The sequence below is a fragment of the Halichoeres trimaculatus genome, unplaced genomic scaffold (genome assembly GCF_033239565.1).
Source record: "Halichoeres trimaculatus isolate MK-OKI-2021-1 unplaced genomic scaffold, fHalTri1.1 fHalTri1_scaffold_2, whole genome shotgun sequence".
Taxonomy (NCBI): domain Eukaryota; kingdom Metazoa; phylum Chordata; class Actinopteri; order Labriformes; family Labridae; genus Halichoeres; species Halichoeres trimaculatus.
Window position 1 is genome coordinate 23,563,436 of NW_027437180.1, and position 22,372 is coordinate 23,585,807.

The following is a 22,372-nucleotide window of genomic DNA, read 5'->3' on the forward strand; positions in this document are numbered from 1 at the left end:
TTCTGTCTTTCTTTCTTTCTTTCTTTCTTTCTTTCTTTCTTTCTTTCTTTCTTTCTTTCTTTCTTTCTTTCTTTCTTTCTTTCAAGTCTTGTTTAAACAGTGAACCCAAAAAAGTTAGCTTTCATAAGTAGTTAAATAATTAATGAATAAAAATCACATTTTTTCAAGGAATCCTATGAAAATACAGCGTTAACGGGATTTCTGGTTTTGGGCAAGTTATTAATGTACAGTAAACTATTCCTTTAAACTTTGAACACATCTTTTTTGCTTATCCACTCGCATGTATGCGGTATTATGCCGCACAGACGACAGTTCCAAAGCCGTCATGATACCTCTACCGTGTGAAATCTTCAATTTGACCGCGTTAGATGACCGACTGCCAATCTGGAACCCCGCCCTGCGAACAAACAAGTGATCTACAACCTGAGGGGCGTTTGGAGATATCCGCTGCGCCATTGTCACACGCATTACGGTTGAGTCTTCTCTCAGGTACCACGCCAGTACTGGTCACATTGTTGGTAACTATACCGGTTTACTGCACGCCCACATGGCGATATGTGCTGCCATATGGCAATAATATTCCGGTTGTGATTTTTAGAAACGGAAAGTTATCTACAGAATCACTCTTTTCGTGTCTTTTAGCTCACATAGTAATATCTTTGTGATTTCATCCAAACATGCTGGTAGTTAAAATGCTTATCCAGTAAATAGTTAATTTTCCAGCGGTGCCAGACTCTGAAAGAAGTGAAACCCGACCCGCCAATGTCTCATTTCCGTATTTTCATACTCTGTGCGGATCCTGCCTCACAAGTCTTTACTTAAAGTATTCTCCGTGTTCGTGGAGAATAACCTGAGGCACTGTAAGGATCTATTTGCAAAGAGTTACAAAGAAAGTAGCAAAGACAACGCCAGGTAAGAACTGCAAAGTTTAAAGCTAAGTGTTAGCTTTTCTTACAGTGAAACTCTGGGTAACTACCAGTGCTTTGACTCACTTGTTTATTATCCAAATAGGAATAGTTTTAAAGTGGGCTATGTTTACTTACATTTTGGAACAGGCATTTCTGTAGATATTTTCATTCAAAGGCCTACTGTTAATGCACAAAGAGGATAGATATAACTTGAAGAGCTCAATGCAGCGCATGGACAGTTTTTTGTGTCAAAGCTGCATCCAACAATAAAAAATGATCAAATCTAAAGTCTAAAGTGTGTATTTAAAACTTCATATGACCACTTTCATCATGGCTTTATGAGGTCTTCTTGTATCTTTAAGTTTTTTTTTTTTCCCACATCAGGTCTGGTTTGATTCACTTGGATTAACATCCCAACATTAACTCCTGTACATTAACGGTACAGCACCAGGAGTAAACAAACTTTGCAGTTGTAGCTAATCCACAAGGTGACGCATAAACAAAGTGCTGATAAATTTCGTTGACACCTAAACAGAGCTAAAAAGAGCAAACTTAACCTTTAGAAGGGTACATATTCCAAATTATTCCTATTACGGCTTGTTTTATTGCAAGCAAGAAGCAGTTAGCTGTCCAAGTTTGAATGGCATTATAACAGTATAATCCTTGTTTGTTGGCCCAAGCAGTTTGACAAATTCATGCAGGCACTTTAAGTTTAATCTTTTATTTTCTTTTACAGGTTTGTAAACCATGTGCGCCCCTGCTCTTTGTCCTCTCCTTCAGGCAGTCACCCTGTTGTGTTTGGTTATGACGGGGCTTACAAGTATGAAGACTTCTCCGAGGAAGACCTGCCAAGTGGAGGAGGGCAAAGCTGACTGCAGCCATCTCGGCCTCAGCATAGTCCCTCAAGACCTTCCCAGGAACATCATCAGCCTGGATATGTCCCACAACAGACTGGCAAAGCTGCCCCCTGAGTTTCTAATCCCATACAAACGCCTCCTGCTTCTTGATGTCAGTTACAACAGCATCACAAAGCTGGACAAAGGGTTTATGCCAGACACTTCCTCTGCTGCAGACTTTGAACATGAGACACAATGAACTACATTTGCTGAAGAAAGAGGATCTGATCCATTGCAGCAATCTGACACAGCTGAATATTGCTGGTAACAGGCTAAAAACACAAGGAGAGCCGTTCTCTGCACTACAGGTAAATATGGCTTGCAGACAGTGATGGGAGGAATAAGCGATAGCTTCGTGACAAGACCATTGATGACAAAGATGAAGTTCACTTTCTTTTTTTTACATCATTTAATTGACTCCAAATTACACCTATAAAATGTTGTGTTCTTGTTAATAAATGATAGATATATTACACTCATTATTTCTCTTAAACTACAAAATAATAAGCTCTTTGATGATTAATAATAAATAAATGAAATATGCAGGAAAGCACAGCAGCAAAAAGGTTTTCAAAATTAATTTTCAACCTGAATTCCAAAGGAGGAAAATAAAAAAAATCTTAGGACCCTGTGTAAAAAAATGATAGAAATAGAATTTGATCATTAGCAAATCACCCAAAGCCTAGGTATGATAAACACATATCAAAAAGCTGGAACTGGGGCATCTGTGTTGCATCACTTCTATTTATTCCACTCATGTGACCAGTTTGGAGTTGCAGGAAGGCTAGTTTAGCTTCAGACTCCTTATCTCTTGAGCTATGCTGTGTAATGTGCAAAATGTCTGTATCATCTGTTTGCACAGCGTTTTCGAGTATCTTTTAGAAATCTTGATTTATTAAAATGTAGGTTAACAATGTCTGAACATGTGCAAGGTGTCTCCAGTAGGGGAATGCAGTGTCCACGGTTTCCAAAAGGAATGTTAATTTTATTCTCTTAATTCAGACCCCAGGAAAGTTTTCCACTTCCTGTCTGTCAATCGTCAATTTGGTTTTAAATATGTTTTTCTCTCTCTAACATTTAACCTGCACTGATTGGATCCAGATGTAAAACCTGTGTTACGGAGAATGGTTTTGTGGTGGATTTCAGAGTTTTTTAAAAATTCTGAATCTCTTAATGGTATTATGTAGCATACATGATGAAATCCTAAAATTCTTTAAATTTTACACTTAGGAGCATTGTTCTGAAATTTAGGAACTATTGGTCATGCGTAAGTGGTAAACCTCTTCCTGTCTTCACTTCTGAAAGACTCAACCTCAATAGCCATGGAAATGTTTACATGCCATTATTATGTCGACTTTGCACTATTTCAGTTTAATGCAACAATTAAATGTTTTTTAATGTACAAAAATTTTTAACAACTTTTATTTTTAAGTACGTCAACTTTTTTGGCATGTGTATCAATTCTTTTAAACATTTGCAAGCCTTTTGCTATTGCATAGATAAGATTTTTTTTCCCTTTTTTCCTACAACTTGCAGAGTCTGAAATACCTTGACGTTTCCTCAAATAACCTGCAGTCCCCTAAACTCGGCTCTCAGCCTCAACTGCCCAGCCTTGTGAACCTCAACCTGGCATTCAATGCCTTCACCACCCTGAAGACTAATGACTTCATCTACCTTGTCAACTCATCGTTTCTACAAGTCCTCAACCTGTCTTCTGTGTCTCTAAAAACAGTAAGACACACACTCAGAAAGGGGAAGTGAAACAGTGTTGAGATGTAATTGTTAAAAGGTTATGGAAACACCTTGCTATCACATGTTTGTTGAGTTTCTCTTCTGTCTTACTGCAAATTCTCTTTTCTGTGTTGTTGCAGTTGGAGCCTGGTTGCTTCAAGCCCATTTCAGCCCTGCGTACTTTAATCATGGATGGTAGCAATATGGGCACTACCTTGATTTCTAAACTCTGCTGGGAGCTTTCAGACACAGCCATTGGTTTTCTGTCCCTTCAGAAGATGAAGCTTGTCACGCTCAATAACTCAACCTTTAAAGGGCTGCAGAAAACTGATCTCACTTTTCTGGATCTTTCCCGAAATGGCATGGGTAAAATAGAAGGAGGCTCATTTCAGTGGCTGTCGAGACTTCAGACTCTTATTTTGTCGCAGAACAATATCAAACACCTAACTAAAAGCACATTTCAAGGGCTAAATAGCTTGAAGAAACTCCAGTTGACAAAAGCGCTGGTTAAAAGTCCCTCATCCTCTACCCCAATCATTGATGATTTTTCCTTCCAACCGCTGAGGAACCTGGAGAATTTGGTTTTAAAGCAAACCGCAATACGGGAAATCACTGAGCACATGTTTGCAGGTTTGATGAGTCTTAGAGAACTTGATATGAGCTGGTGTAGTTGTGCCTCTCTAAAATACCTCAACAGCAAGACCTTTGCTTCACTCACAGGATCATCTCTCCAAAAGCTGAATCTGACGGCAACAGGCATGGATCAGATCCGTTCTGGAAGCTTCTCTGTGCTCAGAAACCTCACTGTTCTTCTTTTAGATTTTAATTACATCAAGCAAACTCTTACAGGTGAAGAGTTTGTAGGCTTGGACCAAATCCAAGAGATCCATATGTACAACAACCGCCAGGGAGTCATTCTAAGTCCCACATCATTTGTTCACGTACCTAATCTTCGCATCTTGACATTGGGGAAAAGTCTTAATTCCACAGCATCCAGTCTCGTTCCATCTCCATTCAGTCACCTGTCGAACCTGACCTTTCTGGACCTCAGCAACAACAATGTAGCAAATGTGGAGGAGAGAACATTTGAAGGGCTTGTAAATTTAAAGATGTTGAAGCTCCAGCACAATAACTTAGCTCGTTTCTGGAAGAGTGCCAACCCAGGGGGACCAGTGTTGTTTCTCAAAGGGTTACAAAGCTTGACAACCCTTCTGCTGGATAGTAATGGTCTGGATGAAATTCCAGTTAAGGCTCTGAAAGGACTGAGTAACCTCCGTGAACTAAGTCTCGCATTCAATCTCCTTAACAGGCTGAAGAACACAATTTTTGATGATCTGAGGTCGTTGAGAGTTTTGCACTTACAGAAGAATTTTATCACAGCTGTGAGGCCTGAAGTGTTCAAGACTCCTTTGAGTAACATCAGCCTGCTGAACATGGAGAAAAACCCATTCGACTGCACCTGTGAGAGCATCCAGTGGTTTGTGAATTGGTTAAATAACACAAATATGAGTTATGTGTTTGGCCAAACGGGGCTGTACATGTGCAACACTCCGTTAGCTTACTTTAACAAATCCATCACAGAGTTTGATGTGCTTTCATGCAAAGACATGGCTCCATTTGAGGCTCTGTACATACTGAGCAGCACAGCAGTTCTCATGCTAATTGTGACTGCACTGATGGTGCGCTTCCATGGTTGGAGGATCCAGTTTTACTGGAACGTGGTGATCAATCGCACATTAGGATTTAGTGATTCCTCCGTGGAAGAGGGCAGAGAATTCGAATACGATGCCTACATCATACATTCAGATCAAGACAGCAACTGGGTGGAGAGGAGGATGGTCCCGCTGGAGAATGACAATTGCAGGTTTTGTTTGGAAGATCGAGATTCAGTTCCTGGAGTGTCCCAGCTTGAATCGATTGTCAACAACATGAGAAGTTCAAGGAAAATCTTGTTTGTTGTCACTGAAAGCCTTCTCAACAATCCCTGGTGTAGCAGGTAAATTGACTGCAATTTAAAAACTTTTATATATTATAGACAGAAAAATAAATGATGCCAGGTGAAGGGCCCATTATTAGGAATTTATGGATGATGTAGGGGCCTGAACTGTCCAATAGGCATCAGAAGAAGGCTGCTTCAGCACAATCCATAAACTTCTGAAGATGGACACAATACATGCACAGTTTTGCTTCAGTAACTTGTCACTTGAAAAAATAAGACCATTTAATTTTTTTTCAGGAATTGATAGTTTCTAACCAGACAGTTTTAGTAAGCTAAGAGAAGCAATTTAGTTCTTACAGTTTGCATGTTACATCTGCCATCGAGGGTCATGTGTAGAGGTGTGGCCTGGCTCGCATAGACTCTATTGAAATCTGACAATCTTATTTAATCAGACCATGGCATAAAGTCAAGTGAAAATCTTGATGTGTAGTTTTGTGTGGCTATTAAATATTTTGGGTGCTAAACTCCAAGTGAAGTGAGTCCTGAAACACATCTCTCTATCCTCCTCCCCCTGTCTTTTATCTCACCCAGATTCACAGCCCATCAAGCACTTCACCAGGTCATTGAAGACAGCAGGGACTCTGTGGTTTTGGTTTTCCTGCAGGATGTTCATGACTACAAGCTATCTCGTTCGCTGTACCTACGTAGAGGCATGCTGCGTTCATGCTGCATCCTGGACTGGCCGATCCATAAGGAGAGAGTGCCGGCTTTTCACCAGAAGCTCCTCATAGCATTGGGCATGACTAATCGACTGCAGGAGTGATTGTATCCTATATCAAGGCAATAGGAAATTATTTTTTTTAAATATATAGATTTATTTTTAGCCTGTGCCATTGTTTTTCTCTGTGTAAATATTTTACATTTAAATGTTGTGTAATAACATATATTATGCTGTATGAAATGATCATTTAAATTTACAGCTACAGCTTGACTGATTGGCAGCTACAGCCTGAATGACAGAATGTCAGCACAGTCAGATCTATGCAGCTTAAATTTTACAAATGAATCATAGTTTTGCAAAAGTGATTTGATTTAAAGTTTTCTTTTTAAAGAACAGAAATGTACTCTCCTTGCTTTGTTTAAATATTGTGCAATTACTGACACCTGGTGGTTTTAGTAAAAAACTACACTGAGATACACAGAGCTCTTATCTATGAGGCACTGTTGTAGGCTGATAATGCGAAAGATAAAGCCGGCAGCACTGCACAGAGCTATACAAATATGATAAAGATTTCTGATATTTTAATCTATTAATAAGATGTACTTTAAGGCAATATCTACATAAACAACTTAAATTAAGTTAACCTTGACCTCCATGTGGAGGTCAAGGTTAAGGAGCAATACAAGAGGAGTAGATAGTTTTGTCAGAATGTAAAGGTGTTGTGTTGCTGAAAAAGCTGGGTGTGGGTGTGATCTGTAAACTGCGAATTTTTTAAAAAAAGTTAAACAAATTAATAGACTACATTTTCTATACATGTAAATGTACAATTACTTATCTGACAATGAACATGAGTAATAATACCATCAGATCTAGATGAGATGTTGTATGTTCTTTGCAGGAGCTGTAAGGTATGGATAATTTCTGTGGCTATTTATAAGAAACCTGAAATTGTGTCCTGTTCGTTAAAAATAGCCAAATGTTGTAATGCTGTTGCCCATTTTTTTCCAGCTGTATTTTGACCTTCATGCTTTAGATACAGATCCATAGTAATGTTTATCTGAGCCTTTAGACATGAGTCACTTATTTACTTTTAAAGTTACAAACCCACCCTTAATTTTCTCTTTCTAACAAGCCACGCAAGATAAAGACAACAAATGACCGTGATAGTCAATCGTCCTTTAAAGACCAAAGTACCAAGCTTTAAGATAAGTTAAAACACAAGTCATACATCCATCCAGAAAATTTATATGATTAATAGATTTTTAAACAAAAAATCCCTAATGTCTTAAGTGAATTTGTCTCATTTCTAGTCAGTGAATCAAGATAATTGTTATACAAAGCCAAAACTACTGCATGAAACATTTGCTTCATGACCTTCTTGAAAGGGGTGCCTAATACAGTTGTGAGAAATCTGACATGAACATATAGCTTACTTCACTGCTATCCATTTACAACAAGTTAAGTCAGTAAATTTGGTTAGGAATACTTGGAATATAGAAACTGCAGTTTTTTCTTCAAACACCAGGAAGTGAAACACTGAAGAGAATGAATATTATTTATTTAGTTATTTCTTTAATTAAACCTAAGTAGTCTAAATGAATAATTGTATTGAAAAGAATTCTAGCATTAACTTATAATAATAACCTTAATAGCAATATATAAACTCTGTTGGTGATTTTATGTAATATAATCCTTTATTCAACCAGGTAAAAAGTCTCATTGAGATTAAAGTTTCTTCTACAAGAGTGACCTGGGCCAGACAGCAGCATACAGTCAGTTATAGACAGTACATTTGGACTCACTCAATTCTCTTTTGTCACAAACAAATTAGAGTATTGCAATAAATCACACCAAGAAAGCATACAGTGGAGCAATTAATACATTTCTTAAAACAGGACCTGTATTAAAAAATGAAGACGCAGCTACATACAGAAATAATGGCTCAGGCTGTTATTTTCATGATCTTTTAAAATTAATTTGCCCCACCCACAAATGACCAGTGGAGGCAGTTTCAGATGGTTCTGAAAGTTGTTTCAAGAGTAAGGAGCAGCTTTTTTGAAAACCTTCATAGTTGAAACAGTTGAGGTATGACTCTCTGTTTACAACAAATCTGCAAAAACAGTAGGTATAAAAGGCCATTGCCAGCATGCCTTGTCTTGTAAACAATCTCTCAGCCAATTCAAATGTATAGGAGTAAGTTGACCTTTACCCACCACTTCTATGTCAACATGGCCCATTTAGAATACAATTTATTATGTCTTTACAGTTTTCTCTTTGTGCTTTTTCACTGCAGCCGATTATCACCAACCCTGTTCACATGGAAAAAGCTATTGTGTATAACTTTCTTCACCCCTGGCTTTTCATGATCTTTTAAAATTAATTTGCCCCACCCACAAATGACCAGTTGAGGCAGTTTCAGATGGTTCTGAAAGTTGTTCCAAGAGTTAGGAGCAGCTTATTTGAAAACCTTTATGCATAATTCAGCCCTAATTATTGGGACCAGCAGAGACCATTGTCTTCATTTGCAATATCCAGCTGGTTGAAATTTTATCGACTGATTATCCTGACATCCCGGCACAGATAACAATCTGCTGCCTTACAGACACAACATCGACTTCACATGACTTGAAAGCAACAAAAAATCGTTAGGGGTTAATAAATGATAAAACACTTACATAAATGCCCTAATATGCTCTGAGAGAATTGTGTTGACCTTGAATTGAAAAAGGATTTTTTCAGGTAACCTGCAAAGTTTGTATCCTCTTTTAAGTTTCATATATTTGAAAAAAGAAAAGAAAACCTTACATCAACAAGATAAAGCTATTATTTATTAACTAAACAGGGTGGATGTGATCTAGCAAAGTGCTGATAAACACCAGACGAGGGAAAGAGTCTGTAGGACAGAGGTCTCAGTCAGAGTCAGTCTGCTATCGTGGAGTTAATGATGAACATTTTTATTATGTAATGTAGGCGCCAATAGCAGTTTGCTTAACTTGTACGCATCTAATTATTCATGTTTGCCAATCTTTCTTTCAACTCCTATTAAGTTGCCCCAATATTTTCTTCCAAAGAAATTTTTAACAGGCAGAATATCAATAAAAGACCACAAATAAGGTGGGCCCCCTCACTCAGTAAACTTTCAGCAGGAAAAAGGAGGGGCTAAAAGGACAAAGGAGATACGTCACACGCATACACAAAGGTATAAAGAGAGCCTGCACACACCGTTCATGCACACGGCACAGAGACATGGCAGTCTTTCCTTTCCTCGGGGTTAGCGTCTTCATCGCTGTTGTCACCTACATCACCTACAAGCTGCTCAGCGGATACCTTCACAAATGGTTTGAGATGAAGCCAATCCCTCAGATTGAGGGGCTGATTCCCTTCTTAGGGAATGCACTGCAGTTCAAAACTAATGCAGGAGGTAAGAGAAGAATCAAACATGCTGTCAAAAGAGGCTGAATGTCTGATTCTACAGCACTATAGAAAAAGTTCTGTCGTTCTTTGTCACCTTCTTCAAGCTCTATTACGGTAGATAAGTTTTTAAAATATTTTATAGATTTCTTTCGTCAAATTGAGGGTTACACCAAAAACTATGCCAATGCACCCCTGTTACAAATGTGGCTTGGACCAGTCCCCTTCGTGCTTCTGTTTCATGCTGAAACAGTTGAGGTATGACTCTCTGTTTACAACAAATCTGCAAAAACAGTAGGTATAATAACCCAATTGCCAGCATGCCTTGTCTTGTAAACAATCTCTCAGCCAATGCAAATGTATAGGAGTAAGTTGACCTTTACCCACCACTTCTATGTCAACATGACCCATTTAGAATACAATTTATTATGTCTTTACAGTTTTCTCTTTGTGCTTTTTCACTGCAGCCGATTGTGGCCAACTCTGTCCACATGGAAAAAGCTATTGTGTATAACTTTCTTCACCCCTGGCTTGGAACAGGCCTCCTTACAAGGTTTGTACCTGTGGCTTTCTCATACTATTCAAAGCCTGTCAGTCAAGTTCAAGAATTTTGATAAAATAAAAAGACAAAAAAAGTAGTTTAATCATGTAAACTCATCCAAAATAAAATAAAGTTAATTCACAAAAGTGTATTGTGTCAAAGGTATGGATATTTTATGTGACCTTATGACAAACTGATGAAACGATAGGAGGTTAAATTCTTGCAGGCAGAGAGGTGCATGGAAAAAAATAATGTTCTGTTATGTCTACATCTGACAGAAATGTTGTATAGGTATATCAGTTTTACTTTTATGACCAAACTATTGAATATTTTATCTATACATTTTAAAGAAGGTAGTCATAAAGTCAAGGGGTCATCGAAACAGGCACAGCTCATTAAATGTTGCATGTCATTCTAAACTAATGTACACATCAAACTCAGCTGACATCCCAGACAACTAAGCTGTCTAACATGCATGAGCTGAAAAGTGTCAGGAAAACGTTATGACAGTGTGACTAGATGAGAAAAAAAGCTGTTTCCACCAAAAATACCCAGAGTTTTTTATTCTCATACTTATGGTGATAGAAAGTTCTGTGAGCTCCTTTTTAAATATGTCTCCACTAGCCCAAGATGGTGAAGCAAATTGGTCTAATGTGTTTAAATTAGTCTAAAATTTCAGGGCTTCTAAGTCCCTGTACTTATAGAAAGTGCCATCCCTCTGTGGTGGAACCATACTGTACGGATGCTTGTTTGTTTTCTCCTTATCTTACAGTTGGCCTAAAGTACTGGTCATATATTGTGTCTAAGCCTTAGAGCAGCTAACCCCATTCTAGCCTGGGCTTTAGCTTGAAGCTGCTGACATAATGTTCCAGTAAAGCTCTATAACCCAGATGTGAACAAGCACAGCAGAAAGATGGCATTTTGTGGGACGTTTGTCAGTATATGGTCTAAAAATTGAGATAAAGTTGTATGAAGATAGTGTCTTACATTTGGGCAAGTTGGTTAGTTTGAATTTTTTTCTAAATAACTGGGAAATTAATTGCTCCAGAACATCCCTAGGCTGAAGACCCTCTGAAAAGTTTCTATGGTTGAAATGCAGCTAAATACAGTTGCCCTTCCAATCAGCAACAAACGTTGGCCTTTGTAATAATCAATGTCTTAAGATTCTGCACCATCATGGATAAGCTAGTGTATAAGTTATATGTGATGTTGGTATCAGTGAATGTTATAACCTCTTTATCGAGAGACTTTGGCTTCAATGAATTATGGTAACTGCTTACATAGTTGCTATGATTAAGAGATAAGAGATAAGTCTTTTTTAAAAGTCATAGAGGCAGGATCTACACATGTAGTACAGAAATCAAAAACAGAAAATCCAGGCCCTAAATATATTCAACACTCTTATGTGGTGCATACATACTTGACATATGGAAACAATTTTCTTTCACCTTGTTCCACCCTTGATATCATCCACCCATGGCCATTCCATAGAATATGATCCTCACATGGTTCCTGTGTTTTCTTGACTTTGAATTCCTCTTTGTTGTCTATTTATTTTCATCAGCACCGGGACTAAGTGGCGTCAGCGAAGAAAGATGTTGACTCCCACCTTCCACTTCTCTATTCTGGCAGACTTCTTGGAGGTGATGAACGAACAGGCGGAGATCCTGGTGGAGAAGCTGGGGAAGCAGGCAGGGAAGGGCAAGTTTAACTGCTTCAACCACATAACCCTGTGTGCTTTGGATATCATCTGTGGTGAGTACCGGGGATGTTATTTTTCATGTAAACATTAAATTACCAAAAGACTGCAAAACAGTCTCATAAATGTTCTAATTTGCAAATATTATTAAAATATCTTTTTAGAGACTGCAATGGGAAAGAAGGTGTACGCCCAAAGTAATTCTGATTCAGAATATGTGAAGTGTGTCTACAAGTGAGTTATTTTTTATTTTTTCACACACATGAAAACAGAATAAGGGAATTAAAAACTGATAAATAACCCTGTAGATCGTTTTTCTTCGCATTATTTTGTTCAACTTACTTTTTCTTTGTTTTGTCATTAGAATGAGTGACATCGTCAGCCGCAGACAGAGGAAGCCTTGGTTCTGGTCTGACTTTGTGTACTACTACTTCGGTGAGGGTCAGGAACACAACAAGATTCTCAAGGTTCTGCACTCCTTTACATACAAAGTAAGTAATGGAGCATGTGGGTTTCGAAATGACAGATGGTTATTATTGTTTATTGATGCAACCTAACTGTAGGAGTCTTTTTCCCTGTTTTTGTTCAAGGTGATAAATGAAAGAGCAGAGAGCCTTTCCAATGCAGAGTCAGACAGCGAGAATGAAAACGGTGTAAAGAAAAGACATGCGTTTCTGGACATGCTCCTGAAAACCACAGATGAAGAAGGCAACAAGATGAGCCACCAGGATATTCAGGAGGAAGTGGACACTTTCATGTTTGAGGTAGGTTAGGAGTAAATTACGTAACAGATTTGCTACTATTATTTTAAGCAGGGGTCCTCAAACTCTTTCTCGTCTGGGCCAAACAACTTTTCCCTTCTCTGACGAGGGGCCAGGGTCAGTTAGTAAAAAAAGTGTGATGATCGCAGAGGTGTTCAAACGTAAATATTTATTGTTTCCCAGAAAGCCACACATAACCAAATATTAATAACCCTTTCTGGGATCTTGACAGGAAAAAATCAGAATATAAATAATAACACTGTTAATGGCATATATAACACTATTTATGAAATAGATAGGCCTAATAATTAAATGACCCTTTTCAGGTTTTTTATTGAAAAAAGACCATGAAATATTAACTTTCCTGTAGACTCCACTGTTTGCAGCTCTCTCTCTCATTAACTTCATTGTGAAAACCAGAAAGCAAGCAGGCTAAGAAACCAAACTAAGTGATACAACAGCTACCAGCACAATATATTTCACTAACAGTATGTTTTTTTTTTTTTTAAGGGAGGGGTTTCAGATAGGGCACAAACTGCAGAGAGGTAGAGTAAAAAGATATAATTTATGCACGCATAAGTCTCAATCATGGAGCCAGACTAAAAAAAAAAAAACATAATGCGCCTCTGGTATTGTTCAGGGGGCCGGGCAAAATGTGGAGGCGGGCCGTAGTTTGGGGACCACTGATTTAAAGAAATCTCATATGATTAAAAATTGTGCCCAATGTAAAAAAGAAGTTATCACTATATTAAGAAGTGTGCTTCAGTTTCTCATTATTCACTTCCCCTTTACCTCTAACATAGTTAGTTCACATACTGAACACTACGTCCTACATTTTGGCCAAATCAGTAGACACTGCCAGTGTAGTGGGCTGTCTGGAAAAAAATCAAACTATGGAGCTTTTTTGTGCAAGCACTGGATTTATAAATCTTTCGCCATGACTGAATTTTGTGGCTAGGTGCGTTCGCATTTTTCTCAAGTGAAAGGCATGCAAATTGGGGTTAGAGGTGCGTAGAGGACAATAATAATACTTATGGTTTCAAGAGGGCCTTCGCCACACCTGCAGTTGGCAGGCTTGGGCCCTAATGACATTTTGAAGAAACTAAAACTTTTTAAATACCCCCCAACCCCCCACCCCCACTGCCACACACACAAAAACAAAAAAAAATGAAATGAAATAAAATGAAATAAAAATAAAAGTTTCATAAACGTAATTGTTTAAAGTTAAACACAAACCTCACAAAGCACTAAAACCTTTCAGGATTTAATAGTATTAAGGCGTCATGATACATAAAATATTTCATCATTTTGTTTTCAAAGTGCTATATTTTTTTATATAATCAAGAATTTAACTGCTAAAACAAAATATCCACATTTTTACACATTAAACCTTTAAAACAACATATTTCATATAATTTAAAAAAAGTTTTGGTGCACTCTGGTGGACCTGACAAACCAAAATGATCATTTAGTGTAGTTTTACATTGTAACTGCCGAGTTGTTTTTCTCTGTGATTTTTCCAATGCAGGGACATGATACCACAGCAGCCTCTATGAACTGGTCCCTGCATCTAATGGGCTCCCACCCCGAGGTGCACCGCAAAGTTCAACAAGAGCTGGATGAGGTGTTCGGTAATGTGCCTTCTCCAGTTGTTGCACACCTTCTCACTCCCATGACATCATTTATTTTCCAGCCTGAAGGCCCTTTGACTCTTCTCTGCTCAGGCTCATTTGTTCTTTTCTAGTCCAGGGGATCTACACAGGGATAAAAAGCTGTGAAAATCCTTGCCAAAATACATAGAGAGTAATTTAATTTCTTGTCACTGCTGTGTGGATTTAATATCATGCCTCAATGCTTTTTTTCCATGACGTAAGCCAGCCAGTCTTGTAGCAATAACAGATGCAAAGTTTGCCCCAGAGAAGGACTTAAACTTGTCCCCAAGCATGGAGCAGCAATCAGTTTAGTTAAAAATTATTCATCAATATAAAGGAATTAGTTTATCCTCAATTGCTTATGCTGTAAAAATGGTTATAGAGAGGACTTTGAACTTTTGTCTAAGCTGATATCACAACCTATCTATGAGGCATGCAACTAAAACATACAGTACTAAATAGTCTTATCTTCAGTAGAAAGTACAGAATATGTCACAGATATTTAAGTAGGAGAAAGTGCAACATTACGGATGTGGGATACAAAAGTTGGAACATCAGTTTGACCTAAAAAAAACACTTCCTGTTTTATGTACAAAGGTGAATCTGATCGGCCTGCTACGGCAGAGGACCTAAAGAAACTTAAATACCTGGATTGTGTGATCAAGGAGTCTCTGCGACTGTTCCCCTCCGTGCCTTTCTTCGCCCGCTGGATCCGTGAAGACTGCTATATCAGTAAGTTGCAAATGAGTGATAACACCTCAATGGAACAGCTATTTGTTGAGTGCTTGGTTCCACCTCAGGCATGGGGTGCGTGCTGACAGGGCATGTAACTCACTAACACACTTAGCCGAAATAATTAACAAAAGGAATATGGTCTTGCCAAGGGTTTAAAAGGAGGCTGGTACAGGGTGTCCAGCACAAGAGGTAGAATCCACGGTGTGGTTCTTTGAACTCTTGTATGTTGCAACCGTCGCACTCCCCTAAGAAAAAGGGACACGTAATTGTGGCTCTCTACCATGCTATTGTTGACCCTGGCTGTCGGCATGATGTTGCCTTCCCCCTCCACCGGTTGTCGTACTGCAAGCGGGTGAATGGTGTTTATGATGGTCTGCCTGACCAGGTCCACGTAGCTGCTCAGCAGGGGGTTGGGCCCTCCAGTGGCCAAACCCACAGTTTGAGGTACTGAGGGTTGGGATGCTGGTCAGGCAGACCCCCCACCCAGACACTCTGGGCAAAGGTTGTGACCATCATCAGCTTGAGGAGAAACACCACAAGAAGCACAATAGCAACATTCATCCATGACAAATGCTACCATAAGCTGAGGGAAGGGGGCAAATAATGCCGCCTGCGCAGCAGAGGTGAGAGTGACTTGCTGTTGGTTCAGATGCGACCGTGAACCAGACTGTTAAACTGCTGAGGGAAGGGGGGCGGGTACGCCGCCTACAACAGCAGAGGTTTGGACTAATGCTCGGTGAAACATTTAAACACATTCACTTACAGGAAGTTACCATCTGCCTGTTTGGCTGTGACCATAAACAAGGTAAATCAATAAGCTGAGGGAGGGTGGCACTGATGCTAGATGACATATTGGCCAAACTTTATTCATTCTCCATTTTCTATACTGCTTCAACCTAACCCAGACAATTAAAAGTGACCAATTAACCTGGTGAGCATGTCTTTGGACTGTAGGGGGAAGCCAGAGTACCCGGGGAGAACCCATGCATGCCCGGGGTGAACATGCAAACTCCACACAGACCGGCTGAGGTGGGGATTAGAACTGGTGACTTTCTTGCTGTGAGGCTGCAGCGCTAACCGTTGCGCTGCCATGCGGCCCTGGGTGAAACTGAAACACCAATATTTAAATCAAGTGTGTTTTCCTCAAGCAGTTTCTGTGGTCATAGTTAGTTCTTTTTGTTGTAATGTAGATCCAAGTGTTCTTTTTAATTAGTTATATGATGTTGTAAAAAAGCTTTAACACTATGATTTACAGCATTGTTGTCAAATGTGTTGATCACCTGTTGTGCCTGCTTTAAACCACTGTGAGGAGCTGTCGTGATGTAGACTGTACTGAACTGAGTAGTCTTTGATATTCTATGGGTTAGTTTAAAATTTTGTCTCTGTTGGTGAAAGGGGGGGGTGTTCATCAGCTAATTGCTACCACCCAGACTCAGGTTTCAAATTACGCCACTGGCACAGTATGTCAGCATCCATCGGGAGGCATTTTGGTTTCACTTTAGTACAGCAAGAGAAATGATAGATAACTACCACAATATCTCCCTTGGTGACTCAGACATTTTTTATCACTGTAGATGGTTTTAAGGTGCCCAACGGAGCCAATGCCATCATCATCCCCTACGCTCTCCATCGTGACCCAAGGTACTTCCCTGAGCCTGAGGAGTTTAGACCTGAACGCTTCCTGCCTGAGAATTCAGTGGGGAGGCCTGCGTATGCTTACATCCCTTTCTCTGCTGGACTGCGCAACTGTATTGGTAAGGACAGGGCAGGATTTATTTGTAGTTTACTTAATCCATGACTTGATTTATCTGTGTACTCGGATGTGCCAAGCCACCCCAAAGATGATAAATGTCTAGTAATCGGACTTAACCATTTCCAAAGCTGGTGCTGTTTGATAACTTCAGGCATGCTGGCAGTTTTGATTGTGATTTTGAAACACTGCATGTTTTCTCATGCCCATGCCCTGTAGTCTGTTTTGTTACAATCAGCGATTTGGCTTGGACTCTTGATGTGTGTTTTGATTGATTTTGCAAAATGAGTAGCATTCTTGATATTGCTTTTTCGGACATTGTTAAAACAATGGTTAAGATATCATCTCAGACAATACATACTGTGCATCCCTATGAAATCCAGTTACCTCGTGTGCTCTGCTCAAATGCTTTGCAGGTCAGCGTTTTGCATTGATGGAAGAGAAGGTAATCCTATCATCTGTTCTGCGCAACTTTAACGTGGAAGCTTGTCAGACCCGAGAGGAGCTGCGGCCAGTGGGAGAACTCATCCTGAGACCAGAGATGGGCATCTGGATCAAACTTGAAAAGAGGAAACCCCAGCGCTCATGAAACTTTCAGCATTATTTCTGAATTTGTCTCCCTTACAGTTTGTCCTTCCTAATTTGAACACTGACAGGCACTGTAAAGTTTTCTAAATAAGCCTTGAGATGTCAGGGAGAGTGGTGACCTCTGTGTTTAGGTTTTAGAATTTTCTCATCATCTTTGACATCCTAATTACAAAAAGAAAGCCCAGTAAAAATAAAGCAAGATCTATATTTGTTGACTTTGTTAGTTTTAAGCAAAAAGCTACATAAGGCAATAAACTGTCTCTATCCATCATCAACTGTTTGCTGTTTTTGTTGCCCAAAAATGGATTCAACATAAAAAAACAACTTTTCAAATGAGCTTTTCATTTCAACCTTTCCAAATCCTTCTGAGTTGAGCAATCATAGCTGTAGAGAATCAAAAATAAGCTTTTTGAAACCCAACTTCAAAGTTTAATTTCAGAACTTAGAGGTGCAGGATAACTGTAACAACTCTTTCCATATTCATCACATCTACAAACACAACAACAAGCAGAAGTCTTTAATTGGGGTGTAGAGTTTCTTCTAAATGCTAATCTTCAAACTCCTGGCGGCAGTGTTTCCCTCTGCATGACCCTACATCACGTTTTCACAATGTTTTCATTCCTCCTTCATATGCACATGTCCTCATAAGCCCCTTTCACGCACGAACTCTTGACATTTCCTAGATCATTTCAGGACGTTTGGGCCTTGATATTTTCTCACTGTTTACACATGCACCTCGCAGCAGGAGATTATCAGTGTCAGATGCTCTCTGAGAGCTGAAATACTGGTTGGTTTAAATGAGGTGAGAGGTGGTTGGCTGAGCGGAGGAGGATCTGTATTCTATAATGAGAACTGTTCATGTCTGTATAATGATGTCAGGTATATGGATGCTTCAGCATCACATCAGGAGAAATAAAATGGCTTCGAAGCAACCAGCAGATACTTCCCAGTGACAAAAACTTGCAGTAATTAAACCAAGCAAGAAAAAACTGTATTGTTACAGGGTCAAAACTTTAACTGTTTATGCTCTCACATGCAGTTTTCACAGACAAGATCAGGAAAGAAACTATGTCCATGTACTGTGCGGTCTATTGTTTAATCACTGGCCTTTCAAAATAAAATGTTTTAATCCAAAAAGTTTCCCAATAGTTCAGACATTTTATGCTGAGCATGTTTAAACTCCATTAGGTTGTTGTGCTTGTTTTTCAAGTTACTTTTTTGGCATCTTTGCCTTTATTGAAAATGAAAAGCAAAGAAAGACATAAAATGTGGGGAGCAGAGAGTGGGGAAAGACATGCACCATAGGATTGTGTGCTGGAGTTGAAACTGCAACTATCGTGATAGGGGCTCTGTATTGTGACCGGCCCAGCACAGTGCACCAAACTTTGACATTTTCTTTAGATATGTAAAACCAAGGCAAGCAGCCTATGCCCAAGTGCAGAACAAAAACAATAAGCTAAATGAAGTTCAAATTTGTCTTGACCTACATGTTGTAGCTAGTTGATCTCAAACACATCTAGCTGAAATGTGCAAGGTTGATTAAGATATGTTGATCACAAAAAGAGAACTACAAGTGCCAAGCTGAAATGGATTAAATGAAACTTACATGCTACAACTACAAAAACAACAACAAAAAACAAACCTACATTTGCCATGATGCAACCAGAGACATGTTATTATATGTTCTTGGTGCTTTGTTTAAAAACTCATAATCCCTTTACCCCTGAGTTTGTGTGACCAACTTCCTGTTAAAAAACTTCCAGACTTAAGAGATTAGTTTTATGACAACACTATAACATCATCAGGGTTGTTTTCTCAAACTTGACCTGCTGTCAAGAGTTGTTCAACATGCCTTTTGCAGACCTCTGCTCTGTACTTGTCCTCAGGAAATCCCTTCCGCCATGACAAGTGTCATTCAGTTTCTCTGGAAAAACTCGAGAGAACTTTGTGAGACCGACCCTTCAAATGTGAGGTAGTGAGTCATCAACCTCAGTCAATAATCACATCCATTCAACCATTTCACATTACAGTTCTTCGATATTTCCACTCTAAGGTCAACAGGGTCTTAAGCATGTACCACCATTTTTGTAATTGGGGCAAAGAAAAAGACCATGTGTTGACAAGCCTTAGCAACAATATCCAGAGAGGTCTGAGTAATCACTTTGACAGGCAAGCAGAAGTCAAGTTGGAGTCCCTGGAGGGCTTCACACGACGAGCAATTATTAGTGACGAAGAAAGATCAAGGGCAAGTGCATTCCATTTGAATCCCTCCCTCATCCTAACCCACTTCTTCTTGGCTCTCAAAGTGGCCTTGCGTGACGAGTGTTGTTACGTAACATCGGAGCTGAGGGAATTTGCATGAGGAATTAAAACACTTATTTAAATGCAATTTTATTTGGGTTTCCCCAACATTATTTCACCGTTTCACAGGAGGACAAGCACCCCAATGTGTTTGTATGTCTTTTTTTTTTTTAACCAAGATTTTTCAAAGTCACCAACCAGAAAACTCCTGACCTTTCATCATCTTGTTGGCTGGAGCTTGTATGAGAACATAATCAGGTAAATGATTATAATGACCCCGCTCTTCACTGTCTGAATCATATCCTGGTCAGAAGGATCCATTGTAACAAAGCAGTAATCATAGCATGACACAGTTACAAAGGACCCCATCCGTTATGTCACAGGATGATTTAGTTGGCGTGCCTGCAGGGATCGCAGTCTGACACCAAAACGACACGACTGATGATGAATTGCATGATCATTTTTCATGATGTTGTTTGAATTATTGAGCACATCTCTAATCAATGGATGGATGGATAGAGCCCAAAGGGCCTGAGCTCCAAACCAAGTAGTGAAACTGTTTGAGTGAGGTTAAGGTTGCATTCACACCAGAGCTGTTGTCCTTCCAACAAATGTTGTTCTTTTTACTCAGACAGTCCTCTATGCATGACAACATTTGTTTCAGGTGCAAGCAGTAAATCTCCTCTGAGTCATTTACTATTGTTACCAAACTCACATTTTGCCACAGGGTAAACAGGAAGAGGGAAAACCATAAACTACAGTATGTATATGTGCTAAGTAATTTGACATGACAAAAGTGATCTGGTTGTTCCCAATGTTACTCTTGCTTCTTAGATAGATAGAGAGATAGATAAAATCAGTCATTAAAAAAAGTCAATCAAACAGGATCAAAAAAGGATTAATAAACTATAAAGAGACTGTTAGGGCTTGACAGCATAACATGTTCCAAGGAAGTATAAAAAATCATCAAACTGACCTGCCTTGAAGTAAATGTTGTAAGTCATAATAATGACCAGAGAGGGGCAGCAGTGTATTCTTTTGTAAAGGTTTGCAGTGAGGAGATGAGCACAAGTTCACTCCAAGTGTTGAACAGCATGTGTGCATGAGCATGTGTTCACGCACGTGTTTGCATGTGTGTGTATGTGAGAGAGAGGGTGGCACAAAAAGCAGAATGAATGAAATGTTTTTGTGCAGTAGTGACAGTCGGCAGCCTGTGCACTGACCTTCAAAAACAACAATATGTTCAAAACTCAGCTGCTTGGTTGCTCACCCCCTCCCTCTGCAGAACTATTTGATGGACGCATTTAACAAGAATCTTATGTTTAATTGGAGTGAACTAATAATAAGGGCTAATTGCTTTCAACATTTGACAAATGGTTAAAAATGATACCTTGGTGCTTATAGTAAGGTGTACTGTAGCTCTTATAACAGATCTTCTAGTTTTTGTTCAACCATAAGAGCAAACTTAACCAATACTTAAATTGTAATTACTTATTCAAGCAAAGGTCACCATTCACGAGTCTGTAAATACACTTCAAAGGCCACTAAAACTGTCTACATTGTCTGGCATTAGATCCAACAGAGGGTGCTATTTGAGTTTACTACTGCAATCAGTTTATTCAACACAATGTTCATTAATCCAGACTCAGTCAGCTTTTTTAACAAGAGACCAGTTCCACTGTTTGGACTGAAGAACATCAATGAACCACAGATAGAGTACGAAAAAAGATGAGACAAATAGGAAGTCAGCTTTATCTCTTTAAATAGGATTTCTGTAAGAAAACAAAACTCCATTACCCTTTTGTTTTATCAAGGGTCACATAAATCTTTTGTCATTTTGAGAAAAGATAAATAATTTGGTATCAAAATGACAGACATAGAATTACAAATGTCTAATATGACACAAAAAATAAGATTGAAGCAGTCTTATCCAGGGAAATCTCATCTCCTATGAGAAAAAAAAACTGCTGAATTATCTAGTTTACCATAAATTTATGTCAGCCACAAACCATGCTGTTCACTCAAAACAATAGTCATGCTTTTTTTTTAATGGCCCATTTAGATTACAGGAGTAGCCTGGAGCTGCTGTAGCCTCAGGACACAAGGAGAAGGTGTAGCTGGGACAGTGTAGTATTTATAACTACATCTCTGTGATGTCATATAGACCTGAGCGGCCTGCAGAGCGCACGAAGCCTTGTTGAGGAGGATACGATGTGACAGTATCCCTGGATCTGACTGAGCCCTATGCTGGAGCTTCATTCCACGCTGCAATCACTATTGGTTGCTTTTAGTCCCTCTCTCAGACATGTATGTGCACACACACACACACACACACACAAACACACACACACACACACACACACACACACACACACACACACACACACACACACACACACACACACACACACACACACACACACACACACACAATAAAGGAACACTCATGGTTAAACCACCCACTAGTTTTCCAGACCCTCTCCTGTCTCTGTTAGCCTCAATTCTGTCTACTTTCACATCAAACGGGTGCCTTTATCAGGAACCTAACTTAGACCAGGATTAATCGATATAGAGGAAGGCAGGAAAGAAAATGAAAACAGAGGTGAAAAGGAAGAGAAACACATCAACTCCTTTAACTTTCTAGACAATTTTAATGCATTAACATCCTAAAACTTTCCGAAGGTGACTATTACAGTGTCTGACATACTCTAACAGCCTAAAATGTTCAGTTGGGTTGAA

General features: G+C 39.2%; 2 protein-coding genes across 2 annotated transcripts; both read left to right on the forward strand.

Annotated features, from left to right (window-relative positions):
* Positions 1-547: 547 nt before the first annotated feature.
* On the forward strand, positions 548-6,298 carry tlr3 (toll-like receptor 3). Its single transcript, XM_074686958.1, is given in 6 exon segments — positions 548-912; positions 1,645-1,955; positions 1,957-2,112; positions 3,341-3,535; positions 3,676-5,531; positions 6,066-6,298. Coding segments are annotated over 5 exon segments (2,739 nt in total). The 5' UTR covers positions 548-912; positions 1,645-1,655; the 3' UTR covers position 6,298.
* Positions 6,299-9,438: 3,140 nt separating this feature from the next.
* Positions 9,439-17,594, forward strand: cyp4v2a (cytochrome P450, family 4, subfamily V, member 2a). The gene is made up of 11 exons (XM_074686972.1): positions 9,439-9,616; positions 9,752-9,864; positions 10,074-10,159; positions 11,712-11,902; positions 12,011-12,080; positions 12,211-12,337; positions 12,437-12,610; positions 14,136-14,238; positions 14,857-14,991; positions 16,569-16,748; positions 17,161-17,594. The coding sequence occupies exons 1-11, from the start codon at positions 9,442-9,444 to the stop codon at positions 17,331-17,333; spliced, it is 1,527 nt and encodes a 508-aa protein (XP_074543073.1). The 5' UTR covers positions 9,439-9,441; the 3' UTR covers positions 17,334-17,594.
* Positions 17,595-22,372: the final 4,778 nt, after the last annotated feature.